Source organism: Papaver somniferum, chromosome 8 (genome assembly GCF_003573695.1).
Source record: "Papaver somniferum cultivar HN1 chromosome 8, ASM357369v1, whole genome shotgun sequence".
NCBI classification, from domain to species: Eukaryota; Viridiplantae; Streptophyta; class Magnoliopsida; order Ranunculales; family Papaveraceae; genus Papaver; species Papaver somniferum.
The window spans coordinates 146,343,366-146,358,377 of record NC_039365.1 but is presented as its reverse complement, the minus strand read 5'-3'; the positions used below and the strand labels follow the sequence as shown (position 1 = coordinate 146,358,377).

Sequence of the window (15,012 nt, the reverse complement as noted above, 5' to 3'; positions counted from 1 at the left end):
CACAACTTTAGTTAGGTAGCATTACCTCCGTACATGGTTTTCATAATTTCATCATTCAAGTTAGTGATCAGGGTCTCCCCGAGGAAAATTTTGCATCATCATGGTACATCACTCACAGTGGGTGACTGGTCGAGAGCAATGTTGCACCATGATGGAGCATCATTCAAGTTAGTGATCAGGCCAAAACTGTATTTTGCACCACTATGGCGCATTACTCAGGATGCATAGCAAAACAACCATGAATAGTGAAGCAAGCATGTCCATTGGTCCCCAAGTTTTAGTTGTAAAAATCTCTGTAAGATATATATATATATAGGGAGGGGTAGTTGGTTTAAGGTGCATATAGCATGGATGCACTAGTAAGATTCAAAGCTTAAATGGTAAAGCCTATATGATGCGAAAGCATCATTATGGCGTGTTACCTACTCGAGAGAGCTTTTTGATGCTTAGACATCATTGTTGTGGCGTTGAGAAACTAAGGATGCACCACCATAGTGCAAGATATGTAACGTATATAGTTCTGGAAAAAGACCGATTGGCCTGGATATTTGAGTTTCGGCCTTTTTCCAGAACTTTTTCAGATTGCATGTCTGTCAGTCCATAGGCCATAAATGTCAGACCATTTATCGAAACACTGTGACCTTTTGACACCTTATATAAAAGACGTAGGAGAACAACTTTTTTTTAGGATGTTTTTCCTAGTTCCATACCCATTTGTACAGTTTTTGAGTTTAATTTGATGTTATGTCAGAAATCAGAATTTTCGGTTTTGAACATTGAGGACAATGTTGAGTTTAAGTGTGGAGAGTAGTTAAGCATGTTTGGCTTGTATAAAAAAAATCATACTCTTTGATTTCTTGCATTCTTGAGACTTCATCTTTTGGAGTTAATTATGAGCTATTTAGGATGACACTCTAAACCTTTTAAGGTAAAAACAGTTATTACGGCTGTGGATTGAGTTCCACTCTATCGTTCTAAAATCCTTAAATATATGCGTTCATAATTGAATGCGAAACTAAGCTATGGTAGTCATTTGAAAGATTCATCCTCGCAATTAATCATTACTGAATCACTTTCTTTTTATTTTTGCAGTTATATGTTTTCTAAAGCTATTTGGTGGGATCCTGATACTGTCGTGGATGTTGTAGCAAGGTAATCATTGATTGAACATATAAAATCCCCATAAGAAAATTGTCTTACACTCATAAAGAGTGATCCAAAGTTAAAAAAAAATGTATATATAAGGCTCATCTCCATTTATCAGCACTAATAAATGATAGGTCCGGAATTTCGGACTAATCATAGTCAATGAAAACAAAAACCATAGCATCATTATATAGCAAGTCAAAAGACTATTGATGGGGTTCTCGACACTTGGAAAGAAGTATGTGTGAAACGTTGTCCCTATCTCCGTCGCCTAAACAAGCGTGGAACGCAGGATCCAAGGCAACTATCATGTACTTGCTGAAAAGGAACATGCGCTTAGAGTATTTAATCATGTGCTCGAGTTAAATGGGTGCTTCTCTCAACTATTGCTCTATAAATAAGAATCCTTTGACGACATTCGTACAAGTATTGTGGGTAACATCTTTCACTTTAATCAACATTTGTACACTTCACTTTTCTATTTCCATTCTCTTATCTATCCATGTGATTTCAGTATACGAGTGTTGTGACAAACATTGCAACAAGTACGATGACTATCTTAGTAGAGTTTTGCAATCAGGTTGAATTTCACACGTAAGTAATTGCTTATGTGTTATGATTGGAATGTATGTGGGATGTTTGCAGCTAAAGAACATATGCAAGATAATTATTTAGATACTACTTTGTGTCTATCCTTAGTGGTTCTTCCAAGGCGAGAAATTGGAGTAGGTTTTGTGGATATACCTCTTGTAAGCCTTCGCGAGACTATAACTCGTCCACTAGGGACACCTAGGGGTTTAAAGGCTTGTTATTCATGCTAAGAGTAAATGTATCCTCACGACATGGAGTTGTTTTATTTAGGATTAGTTTTATTTAGTTTGCTCGAGGAATATAAAAAGCTAAGTGTGGGGGAATTTGATAAGTGCATAATTCATATGATTTTAGTGTCCATTCCATACTTGTTTTAGCTATTATTCTTGTATATTTTCGTATTATTACTCTCGTTTTTTATTATTTGCCTCTATTAGGTGCATCATCCAAAAAGGAGCTAAAAATTTCTGAAAAGAGATAAAAATATAAGTATTCCAAGTATCCAAGTGCCCAAGTCCAAGAGTAGTGGAAGAAGTGCGACGAAAAGGAGCAAAACGCTCAAAATCAAGAGAAGGGCCAAAGACCGGTATTAACTCATTAAAATTAAGGATTTATCATTATCATCTTGAATATAATTTAAATATAAAAATAATGAGGTCATTCCGAGTTCGGATGAAGAAGTTGTGGCCAAAACAGTTTTTATCGAATACCGAAGACAGTAAGGTTCGCATACCAGGTTCGCACACCGGGTACGCATACTTAATTCCGAAAATTTCTGCTGGAATTTGAAGTTTGCAAACTAGGTACGCGTACTTAGCAAGTAGGAAAAGTGTATTCATACCTTGGAAGTCCTAAGGTCACGTTCGGAGTCGTTATTTCGTATTTTCAGGTCGGGTTCTTGAACCGAAATAAATACTTGAAGTCCAAGCAATGTAAACCTATAAAAAAGTATTAGGTTATGTAATATAATATCATCGATCATCTCATATTATACTTTTGTTCTTCATTAATATTTTAGGGTTTACTCCTTTAGGGGGAAACCGGGTAATTGTGTAATCATGAGAAACTAAACCTTTGTTGATTAAGGATGAATTCAATGTTCTAAGCGTGAAGCTTTATTAATAATACAAATCTATTGAGAGTTTTTATCATCATCGTTTGTCTTTACCATATCTAGGATTTATGAGTGATTCTTAGATTGATTTGGAGTGCACGCTAGATTGATCTATTGATTGTTCTATCGCTGGTAGAAGTTATGAGATAAGTAATCGTCGATTAACTCTATACACAAGTAGAAATCGCGAGACCTTACAGAGGGATTCTGTGGAGCAATCGTGTGTGAAGACAACACCAATAAGTAAACCTTGATCTAAGATTTTAACTACTGGGATTAACCTAAATTCACAAAGCTTAAGCGTTCGATTGGATTACACCTTGAGTGATCTACTACTTGGTGGTTCGTTGGATATAATCTGGTAGTCGAGAACTTCCGTATCCAGTGGTAGAAGGATTTTTGGGTGTAATACTGATCTAGTTGTTATTCCACGGTTGGTGATGAATGGTTCTTACGAACGATAGATAAGTATTCTAATCCTGTTAACGCTTGGTAACGGGGAAGGATTCCTTAATAATCTTTCTTTTCTTATTGTCTTTTTAATTATATTTTAAAACCAAAACCCCCTTTTGTTATTTACTTTACCTTGCTGATCAAATAACCTATCAATTACACAGCTCTCTGTGGGAACGATCTCTTACTACCGCTATATTACCAGTTAATTAGTGGGAAATATATTTATTAATTTGTTGAGCCTACGATATCCCATCAGTGGTCCAGCATTTTGTCGATCATATCATCTAATTGGAGATATGGTTGTGATATTTTGGTAACTCGTATCATCTGGCTCGGTATTGCAATGAAATATATGATTGTTGCCATGCTTGATGGGGGTAGTAACATTCCTCGGATGCTCATGAACCTGACCGATACACCCTTGGATCGAGCAAGACCAGTGCTGCTTTCTGCTCAATGCTAAAGCGAAGTAAGAAAGCGAAAATAAGCTTGCAATGGTCTATGCGTAAGTCCAAGCATACATTTTGCCTGGACGGTACTCGGAAGTCGGTGATGCATACCAAGATGATCAACACCATCCTTTAACGCAGGAAAGATGAGAAGCTAAGTATGGAAATACACTTAAGGTAACATGCTTGCGAAGCATGCTTGCAAAGGCAAATGGACGTGCATTTTTCTGGTGTAACCCCCGAGTTTTTCCTACGGTGGTACCTTATTCAAAAACAAGTCATAAATCTCAATCTCAATTAAAATAACCGATTCATCCAATTCTTGATGGATTGATCACTCATTTACTAAAAACTCACCAATAGCATAAAGTTTATCTCTGTCTATGAAAATAAATCAGATAAACACAAAAACTGCATTTTTCTTGTTCCTCTTAATTGCTTTGATACGCATCACAAAGTATTTTTGATTTAAATGGATGACCAAGTTCGGTAAACTTTGTTCAGTTGCGAGAAAGAGACTTGATTTCAAATAATTGATACTAGATGTGTTGGTCTTTTCTAATTTTGATAACTTTTGTTTATATACTTTTTTTCTATTAATTGTAACATCAAACTAATAATGAAAATTTTCTACATGAATTGCTTAGCTACCATGATCGTAACGATGTCACAACCTCTGGGAATCACCACTGTTTTAGTGGCGATACATGGAGCATGTTTATGGTGGTTAGAAGAACAACATACAATAGACAAAAATCTGACTCACAAGACCTAGTCAATTTCATCACCAAAAAGGATCAAGACACAATGGTGTTTGCGGTATATGATCAAAATGAAAGAACTATTGCAATCCATTCAGCATCATACAATGCACTACATCTATAGAGAGGCCAACTAGGGGGCGGATGCACTAGCAAATCATGCAAAGTCATCTTGGGATTTTTTTGAAACCACCTTTAGGGAATATATATATATATAAATAAATACGTACACGCTTTTTAAGGCAGTATGTAATTGATGACTTCATGGATGTGAGGGTAACATACCCACGCGTTATTTCCTTTTAATTTAAATTAATATAATATGTTTTAAAAGATAGTGGGACTTTGTTAAAAGATGATCTTCCGCCAATGGTATTCATCATATTTTTTTAAATGGACTTATCGAGAAGGAGATCCTTAAATTAGTTTAAAGAGAATTGTTAAATGTGATGCATTCTAATACCCCTATATAAAAGTGTACAAAATTAAAAATAATGACTAAATGAAATTGGAAAGTAGTACGCACTAGATACAAAATAAACGGCTTTCAATAACAGCTAAAAAAAGTATGACTATCAACAAGTATGATGGCAGACACTATATCCCACCTAGCTGGCCTAGTCCATAAGACGGCTCTGGATCGTCACAGAATGGCAACCCGTGTTAGTAAGAAGTTGAACAGACCGGCTGATTTCTTGGCGAAAATGCAAGTGGGGGAGATGGAATTTGAACCTCATCAGTTTTCCGAAGAGTTGAAGGTACTTGTGGAAGAGGTTACGGACTTTCTTTCTTATCCTCGGTAAGAAGAGATCACTGATGGGGAGCAGATGAACACCCCTCAAACCTCTATTCTCTCCTCTTTCTTATTTTCTTAGTTTTTTATGGTTGAGAGAACATTGGCTTACAAACACCTGTAGTTATTTATGTTTAGGTCGGATCTGTAAGTTGTTCATTCTGTTTTTTTGCAATTTTGAGCTCACATCATATCTGAAATTAAACATTAGCAACAAATACTTGATACTTAAAGCAGCCTCAAAAATGCTTATTGCATAGGGTTTACCTCTGGTTCGACTGCAATACAATACTATTACAATATGGACAGCTCAAGACAAAGAAATTTAATATACAAGTACACTTTTCATTGCAAAGATGGCTTGACGATTAGCAAGAAGAGAAGATAGTAAAAACAACTTCGGGCCATATTTCAAGCCCACTTCAAATATTTTACAGAAACTTAAATGACCGCTACAGACTCTAAAAATGCATCTATGTAATCTTTAAGCTTTGCTTTTGACATTGCACCTTCTCTTCGGCTTTCTGGAACTTCCTTCCCATTTTTGAAGATAATAAAAGCCGGTAAGCCATAAACTTTGTAGTCTCCAATCAGCTGAGGGTTCGAATCATGGTTAATCTTCACGATCTTTAATCTGTCTTCGTATTCCTGCAAAGTCGAAACATATCCCATTGCAGGAGTATGGAAATCAGAAAAGCTACCAAGAAGTTATGCAGCTTATATATGGCTAATATCATCCATCAGTAACAAGTTCCATGACATAATACAAACTAGATCAGGATTCAAATGAAAGAAGGATATGGTAGTTAAAGCAAAAAGGATGGGCAAGAAACATAGCAAAACGTAGTAGACTTACGCAAAAACAATAATAACAGAGGATTCGGTCGATTTAAGGAACCAACAATTGCCTGAAAACTCAACAGAATTTAATGGTCCTCCCTAATTCCAGGACAAACTTTTCCACTCTCCTATTACGTGTCAATTTGTAAAAAATATGGGGATATGTCGTCTATATTTATTACGAGCCTTTCTTGAGTGATCAATGAATTAAGCATGGCAGGCTGGTTCTTGATCTCCTTATAAAATTAAGCTCCCGAAAGAATTTGCATTACACGACATGCCTTCATTTCGTCTACAGAGATATTGCTACTTGTATTTTGGATTGAGAGGCAAAAGAATGGTGATTTTGCAGTAAGGGGTAGTTCAACAATTTGACGTAGCCTTTTCTCAATAGTTGGGGGACTATGATACAGTGATTTACAATAACTACATAACCCTTGAGTGATGTATTTCATGATTTATTATGAAGAGCAAAACAGCTACAAAGTTGGTTGGCATAGGAGTGACGTACTTAAATTTCCATTAAGACATCCCACACAAGTTACTAGCATTGGATCCACCAGTTAAACGTGCACATTAGAGTGCAACCAAGCTGAGGTAAGGGAATTGTTCCTTTTGCCATCCCAAAAGAGCAGTCACTCCGTTGCTAAGAGAGCCGGTAGTTAGGCTCAATAATATTGAACTTCTTCCCAAGCCTCCCATTAAAGTGACTAGTTCATTTCTAGCACAAATCCTATTGAAAAAAAACATACATGGATATCTTTCCACCAAATAAGTTGCAATAAATAGAAGTTACTTTTTCTTCTATAGTTTTCTTTCAAAAGTTTTATGCAAGGTTGTTCAATCAATTCATAGTAAAACTGCAACAATCAATTATAATCCAGAAAAAAAGAAGATAATTCGACAGAAACCCCGAAGGAATTCAACAAGAGAGAGATGGGTATACCTCAGAAGCGCTGTTAATGACAGTACTCATCAACCGACATGGTCCACACCAATCAGCAACAAACTCAACAAGTACAGGAATTTCAGACTTCAAAACAATCTCACTAAACTGAGTCTGATCAATCTCAGTTACTCCACAACTCACTACACTTCTTCTGAATCGAATCCCTAATTTGGGTTGACTCTGAGATTGAAACAAAACCCTCTTCTTAGAATAAGAAGATAAATTAATCAAGCAATTGGTTTTCTTCTGTACATTGAATTTAGAAGTGATTCTTTTACAAACAGGTGAAGCAGCAGCAGAAGAAGAAGGGATTAATAGTTGAAATGAGGTTGTTGGATTTGAAATGATCGTCACCATTATCAAACTCCCTACGAAGAGAGAATGAAAGGGTTCAAAATTAGGGTTTCGGTTTTGATAAAAGAGAAATGAAAAAAATTGAAATTATCTCTTCAAGATTTTCGTTAGGGAAAGAAAGAAATGGGAAATTGGTTATTTGTGGCTTTCGCTTGTAGTGAGAGTACAGTTGATGTTAGTTTTATCATCAGCGAATATCGGTGGTTACTGTACACTCAGACGTATAGGCTGTACACTTACTTATGACTCCGATGCTAACCACGTGCCAATCGTTTAATTTGGATTTGAGTTTAAAAAAATCCTTAAAATACAACACTGGCTAAACCCATTTAAGATTTGTGCAGCACCATTTTGACTGTAGAACAAAATGGGTGGGGGATTTGGGTTCAGAGGGGAGGAGGAGAGGGTTTGAATGTTGGATGAAATAAGAACAAAGGAAATGAAAAGTAGGGTTTTGAAAGAATTTGAGAGAGGGGAGGAGAAAATGGGTAAAGTGCTCTTGGCTGATAAAATATTGCTCATTAGATGGATGGATGCCCTGAAACTATCTGTCCTCATTGATTTCCACAAGTGCATCAACAACTGAGAAATATGTTTCAGACCCCATTCGTTCTTTATGCCTTCAACAATTATCCTCTTCCTCTATCATTCCCTGCAGCCAACAAACACACATGATCATTTCCGCGGAACGCTGAACGGGTGCTTAAACTAATTCTGTGAGTCAACTGAGAAGTTAGTAGCAGTGGAGAGTGAGAGACAGATATATAACCTGATGTCTCCCATCACTCAAAGTAATTTAAAAGGATGTCAAGCTCTTTGAGCATTTGCTCCCAAAAGCTGCAAAGCAGGACAGACTGATTAAAACTTCATCCGTCCGTTGAAGATGAGCTACAAATGTCTTTTAATGCATCACCGAACTGTTTCGAATAAAATTATCCCATTCTCCAAATCTCAATTAAACTCCGGGAGTTTGTACTCCCTCCAATTCCCTGCAGTTCAGTGACAGTTCATACGATAAAAATCTAAGTGTGGTATTTCGACGAGCCACGAACTGAGTAGCTCAAGAACATCATAAGCTGGATCTTTTAGGCTCTCAATTAGAAAAGAAGAAAAATACAATAAAAAATAGAAATGTAAACTGAATCCAGCTCAAATAACTATGATGAGGATCATAATCTTCTGAAAAGAATCAGCTGCTATGAATCTCAAGTTCATAAGAGCAAGCATTGCTTGTTGAGATGAACAGAAAATATAGTAGCAGAACAGCAGAACGTAAAACAAATGTGCTGAACTAAAACATTGAACAGAGTAGGATTTGCACCAGTATATGGGTACTAAAACAGAAACTACAGATGCAGCGACAAGGCAAAAGATCAGGTCCTGTTATGATTTTTAACAGATTGAACGAAGCAGAAGCTAGAAAATTGACAGACCTACGGACAAACAGATGAAATATTATCATGCGCAAGCAAATAAGTTTTCCTTTTCCTTTTTCCTGAATAGAGATCATCAGTAACACTAAAAGCAAAACATACAACAAACAGCAAAAAAAAAAAAAAAACAGTAAATAGAGGTTACTCGGTGAATCTACAGATACCAAACTACGTCTCTGTTACAAAATTAATTCTGGTCACAACCCGTTTCAAGAGTTCTACCGCTTTCATGGTGTCATGTACCTTGTTTCCCTTCTTCGATCTCCAATAGAATCTCACTAATTTGAAAAACTGAAATCTTGTCATAAGCAAAAATATCATGCAAGAAAGTGATTTTAGTATAATAACAAAATACAAAGATTTCCGCGATTCTCTAACTCGTACATCAAGACAGAGATCATCCCAAAAGTTGTTAAACATGTAAGTGCACCATTACCCCACAAGTTCAGAAAAAACATGTTACTTATTTATTAGAGAGGGTGCAGAAAACATGTTTACCAAAACGTCCTGGTTGAGCACTGTTATCTTTAAGTATTGAAAGCAACAAGAGTTCCACAACTGTGGTTGCGTAGATTAATCTGCCAGTACAAACTACAGGTCTGGCAATCCTGGATAGTGATCTCTCTTAAACAACCTCATGGTGTTTGATAGTGAATTACCTCTACCCATGAGAGGGGAAAATGTACTGAAACTTAAACAACAGATAAAATGTTCACAACTTGCAACTTACTTTCAGAATTCTACTGAAAGAATTGAGTTTGTTTTGTTTCACAAAACAAAAGTTCTGTTTTCCATTTATTTCATATATATCAGCTTTTGCACATCTGGAAAAAATTTATTAGCTAACCGTCACCATTGCTGGAGTAAGGTTTATTTGACAATGGATCAAAGTAAGAAACGAAATGCATTCAAGATAAAAAGAAAAGGAGTCACTCATGAAAAATTGAGCATGCTTAAGCATTCAAATAATGCATACCTGGTAATAGTGAAAGGGATCCAAGCAGGAGTCAATTTTACTTTTGCCCTTCTTCAATGAATGTAACTTCTGCATGATTTGGTTGCTGACTCTCTTAATCTGATGTAAAAGAAATTCTGATTCGAGGTGTATAATCAGAGCATTGTAACAAACTAGCAGATGGTTTCCAAGTCATGTGCACAAATTTGAAGAAAATAAACAGACACAAGCATTCTAGATAATAAAACAGAAGCAAAATAGATGTACGATTTGTTAAAGGTAACAACTAACAACTGAATAAGCACACCCCAACACAGGACAAGAAGAATAATTTTCTGAGAAAGGCCAATTCAGCCAGCAGTTTAACATTTCAAATTCAAAACATTTACAAGTTCCAAAATTCAGCTTCACATCATGAGCAGATTGTTAGCAGCTCTATTCTATTCCTCCACATCTAGCTTTATCTCATTACCTAATTCTTTCACACACATTTACATTATTATATTATGTTTGCATCCTCCTGCTGTGTACCCAGAAAACCTCAAAAAATAGACATTACCACATTCCTACTATTCAGCTGAAAATCCTTAGCCTCTTTTACTTATCTGTAAGGTTCAATCGAAGACTAATCACTTCTTTCAGCGTGGCTCTCTTCTTCTCTCTAAAATTCCATAACTCTCTGAGTCCTCTCTTTCTCTTTACTCCAATAACCGTATTTCTGGTTACTTTTTCTGACTCCATTTGCTGCACTAATGGCATACATTTTACATCAATAAGAAATAGATAAAGCAACAATCTTATAAGTAGGTCAATCAAAATGTTGGGGAAAAAAAGACCTCTACACGTGCATACCTTGATAAGTTCTTGTTGAGCCTCTCGAAGCTCTGCAACCAATTTTTCACTTTTAGCTAATTTCTTCTCTCGTTTATAAATAGATTCATTAACTTCACATATCGCAGAACGAACAAATTCAGCCTTCTCTTCACTGAGAAATTGATGCAGTGCATCTTTCTCTTCTTTGAGAAATTCAACATCAGTTTGCAATCTATCCTTGTCATTGTTAAGAAGTTCAAAATCACTTTGCAATTTCAGTTTCTCCTTGTTAAGCATCTCAACGTCAGTTTGCAATTCAGTCTTCACACTTGAAAACATTAGCTTCTCTTTGTTAAGCAACTCAGCGTCCCTTGCCGTTATAGCCTTCTCTTTGTTCAGCAATTCTATTTCACTTCCTATCTTTGTCTTCTCGTTATTGAGTAATCCATTATCCTGCCCAAGAATGGTCTTCTCTTTGTTTAGAAACCCGATCCCACTTTGCAGTTTAGCCGTCTCTTCATTAAGAAACTCAATCTCACTTTGCAGTTTAGTCTTCTCTTCATTGGGAAACTCAATCCCATTTTGCAGTGCAGTCGTCTCTTCACTGAGCAATGCAACCCCATTTCGCAGTGTAGTAGTCTCTTTGTTAAGAAACTCGATCCCGCTTTGCAGTTCAGACTTTTCTTTATCGAGTAGGCCGATATCACTTACTAGCTGAGATTTCTCTTTGTTAAGTGATTCAACATTACTTCCAACCGTAGACATTTCTTTCTTAAGTGATTCCAACTTACTTTCCAGCTTTTCTTTCTCCTTGCAGAATAACCCAATCCTGTTTTGGAGTTCAGACTTTTCTTTATCGAGTAAGCCGATATCACCTCCTAGCTGAGATTTCTCTTTGTTAAGTGATTCAACATGACTTCCAACAGTAGACATTTCTTTCTTAAGTGATTCCAAATTACTTTCTAGCTTTTCTTTTTCCTTGCAGAATAACCCAATCCTGTTTTGGAGTTCAGACTTTTCTTTATCGAGTAAGCCGATATCACTTCCTAGCTGAGATTTCTCTTTGTTAAGTGATTCAACATCACTTTCAACCTTAGACATTTCTTTCTTAAGTGATCCCAAATTACTTTGCAGATTTTCTTTCTCCATGCAGAATAACCCAATCCTGTTTTGGAGTTCAGACTTTTCTTTATCGAGTAAGCAGATATCACTTCTTAGCTGAGATTTCTCTTTGTTAAGTGATTCAACATCACTTCCAACCTTAGACATTTCTTTCTTAAGTGATTCCAAATTACTTTGCAGCTTTTGTTTCTCGTTGCAGAATAACTCAATCACTTTTTGTAGCTCAGACTTTTCTTTATCGAGTAAGCCGACATCATTTCCCAGCTTAGATTTATCTTTTATAAGTGATTCAACATCACTTCCAACCATAGACATTTCTTTCTTAAGTGATTCCAAATCACTTTGCAGCTTTTTTTTCTCTTTGCTGCATAACTCGAGTTCCCTTCCCAATTTACTCTTTTCCTTTCTATCCAATTCAATATCAGTTTCCAGGACACTCTTCCTCTTATTGAGTGAACAAATATCACTAACCACTTCAGACTTCTCACTCTGAAATAATTCAATGTCACATACAAGTTGAGTCTTCTCCTTGTTGAGTAACTCACTATCAGTTCCCAACTTACTCTTCTCCTTGTAAAGTGACTCAATGTCACTCTCCAGGATAGTCTTCTCACTTTTAAATGATGCAATATCACATCCAAGTTGAGTCTTCTCCTCGCCGAGTAACTTAGTATCAGTTACCAACTTAGTCTTCTCCTCGTGAAGTGATTCAATGTCGCTCTCCAGAACCATCTTCCCACTGTTAAATGATTCAATATCACATCCAAGTTGAGTCTTCACCTTGTTGAGTATCTCGGTATCAGTCCCCAACCTAGTCTTCTCCTTGTAAAGTGACTCAATGTCACTCTCCAGGACAGTCTTCTCACTTTTAAATGATTCAATATCAGATCCAAGTTGAGTCTTCTCCTCGCTAAGTAACTCAGTATCAGTTACCAACTTTATCTTCTCCTTGTGAAGTGATTCAATGTCGCCCTCCAGAACGGTCTTCTCGCTGTTAAATGACTCGATATCACATCCAAGTTGAGTCTTCTCCTTATTGAGTATCTCAGTATCAGTCCCCAATCTAGTCTTCTCCTTGTAAAGTGATTCAATGTCGCTCTCCAGAACAGTCTTCTCACTGTTACATGATTGGATATCATATCCCAGTTGAGTCTTCTCCTTGTTGAGTATCTCAGTATCAGTCCCCAATCTAGTCTTCTCCTTGTACAGTGATTCAATGTCGCTCTCCAGAACAGTCTTCTTGCTGTTAAGCGATTCGACGTCACATACAAGTTGAGTCTTCGCCTTGTTGAGTAACTCAGTATCAGTCCCCAATTTTATCTTCTCCTCGTTAAATGATTCAAAGTCATTCTCCAAGGCAGTCTTGTCAATGTCAAGAGATTCAATATCCCTTTCCAATTTAGCCTTTTCTTGTTCGAGTAGTTTGATATCATTTCCGAGCAAAATCTTCTTTGTCTTCAGAGATTCATTACTACTAGACAGTTTATTATTCTCCTCTTTGAGCAATCCAAAACCAGTTTCCAGTTCAATCCTCTTCTGATTGAGTAACCCAACATCATTTCCTAGTCTTGTTCTGTCTTTGTTAAGTAAACCGACATCATTTTCTACTGCAGATTTTTCTTTGTTAAGTATTTCAATTTCACTTGCCAGTTTCAACCTCAAGTTTTCAATTTCGTTTTCCAGTTTCAACTTCGAATTCTTTAGATACTCAACTTCTTGATCATCCTCATCCTCATCATCTAATATAGTGATCACTTGTTTATTGGTGAAACTATTTTGCTTATCAACATTCTACACAAACAAACACAGAAATTGAAAGGAAAAAATACTTTAGAAACCCTTAGAAATTGGAAAAAAAAAACAAAAAAAAAAAAACTTAGAAATTAAAATTGAATAACTGATGAAATGATATGAAAATTGACTGAAAATGGAGATGAAAATACAAACCTCGAAAGGGTTACTTTCTTCCAGGTCAATAATAATCCGCTTCTTCTTCTGTTGATCCACACTGGCTTCCTCGTTAGAGGCCATCAAAACCTAGGGTTTATCAAGATTTTGGTTTTTTTATGGAATTAATCAAAACCTTTCAAAAGATGAATTGTAAAAATGAAATAACGAGTGAAATCCGTTTAAGTACTGATGGATGGTTGGTATTCTACAAGAGGAAGGTGAGAATTGGGTCTTGGATATACATTAATGAGCACATTCTGCAAGACATATGGGCGGAATAGCATAAACGGTCTAGGAATTTGATTGATTAACAACCCTCTTTTAATAGAATCTTTTTATTTTCAAGATTTTGAAAATAATCCTTAAGAGCATCCACGGTGGGCGAGTATAACCAAAAATTTGGGATGAGATCGTAACACAGTGGGACGGAGTAAAGATCAAATCCCAACCAAAGATCAAATTCCAGACCAAATATGGTCGCGACCAAATCCCAAATTCTAATATAGTCGGGCGTAAATTTAAAGTACACTTGTTGCTGGGCGTAAATTTAAAGTACGCTTGTTAACGGGCGGAGATTTAAATTACGCCCGATGAAATTTTAATTAAATAAAAAAAAAAAGAATGGGGCGGACTTTTAAAGTCCGCCTGTTAAAATTTACAAAGAATGGGGCGGACTTTTAAAGTCCGCCTGATGAAATTTACAAAAAATGGGACGGACTTTTAAAGTCCGCCTGATGAAATTTTACAAAAAAGTCCGCCTGACGAAATTTTAATCATGTACCGTTGCGTCACAACACGGACTAAACCCAAATTTTGGTCTTTCTTTTTATCTTTGATCTTTGGTTTTGATCGCACCACTGCAGTTGCTCTAAGGAAATGTTCCATGCCTAATCCGATACGGTAGCTTAGCGGCACGTCTTTCGTGTTACGAGCTTTTGTAGGCACGGTTAAATGAATTTAAGTGATTCTAGGATGACCAGGGAATATTTTGTAGAAAATCCCGTTAGAGAAAATCTTAGGTTTGGAATTTTGAAGTTAGGAAAAATTCAACAATTCCGCATAAGATTCATATAAACATTCAACAATTTATAGGGAACAACAAAATAGAAAAAGAAGAAAAAAATTCATTGAAAGTTTATTTGAGAAACTCTATGATAAATGTAGAATAACATAATAAATGAACTTTAACATTTACGATAAAATGAGTTTTTATTTTATTGCATTGGAAACTTGTGTCTTTACCCTCAAAGGGATTATTATAGTAAATGACAAGGGACATGTGCAAG

The 15,012-nt window shown here is 36.2% G+C and overlaps 2 protein-coding genes across 4 annotated transcripts; both read right to left on the bottom strand.

Annotated features, from left to right (window-relative positions):
- Positions 1–5,521: 5,521 nt before the first annotated feature.
- LOC113303379 (thioredoxin X, chloroplastic) lies at positions 5,522–7,623 on the bottom strand. Its single transcript, XM_026552412.1, has 2 exons — positions 7,097–7,623; positions 5,522–5,958 (listed from the first exon to the last, which is right to left on the bottom strand). The coding sequence occupies exons 1-2, from the start codon at positions 7,454–7,456 to the stop codon at positions 5,752–5,754; spliced, it is 567 nt and encodes a 188-aa protein (XP_026408197.1). The 5' UTR covers positions 7,457–7,623; the 3' UTR covers positions 5,522–5,751.
- Positions 7,624–10,157: 2,534 nt separating this feature from the next.
- LOC113303377 (intracellular protein transport protein USO1-like) lies at positions 10,158–14,003 on the bottom strand. 3 transcript variants are annotated; one of them, XM_026552411.1, is made up of 4 exons: positions 13,724–14,003; positions 12,286–13,567; positions 10,694–12,117; positions 10,158–10,585 (listed from the first exon to the last, which is right to left on the bottom strand). In XM_026552411.1, the coding sequence occupies exons 1-4, from the start codon at positions 13,805–13,807 to the stop codon at positions 10,439–10,441; spliced, it is 2,937 nt and encodes a 978-aa protein (XP_026408196.1). In that variant the 5' UTR covers positions 13,808–14,003; the 3' UTR covers positions 10,158–10,438. The 3 variants fall into 3 exon arrangements, with proteins under 3 accessions (XP_026408196.1, XP_026408195.1, XP_026408194.1); XM_026552410.1 differs by having other exon boundaries at positions 10,158–10,590; positions 10,694–13,567; XM_026552409.1 differs by having other exon boundaries at positions 10,694–13,567.
- Between the last annotated feature and the right edge of the window lie 1,009 nt (positions 14,004–15,012).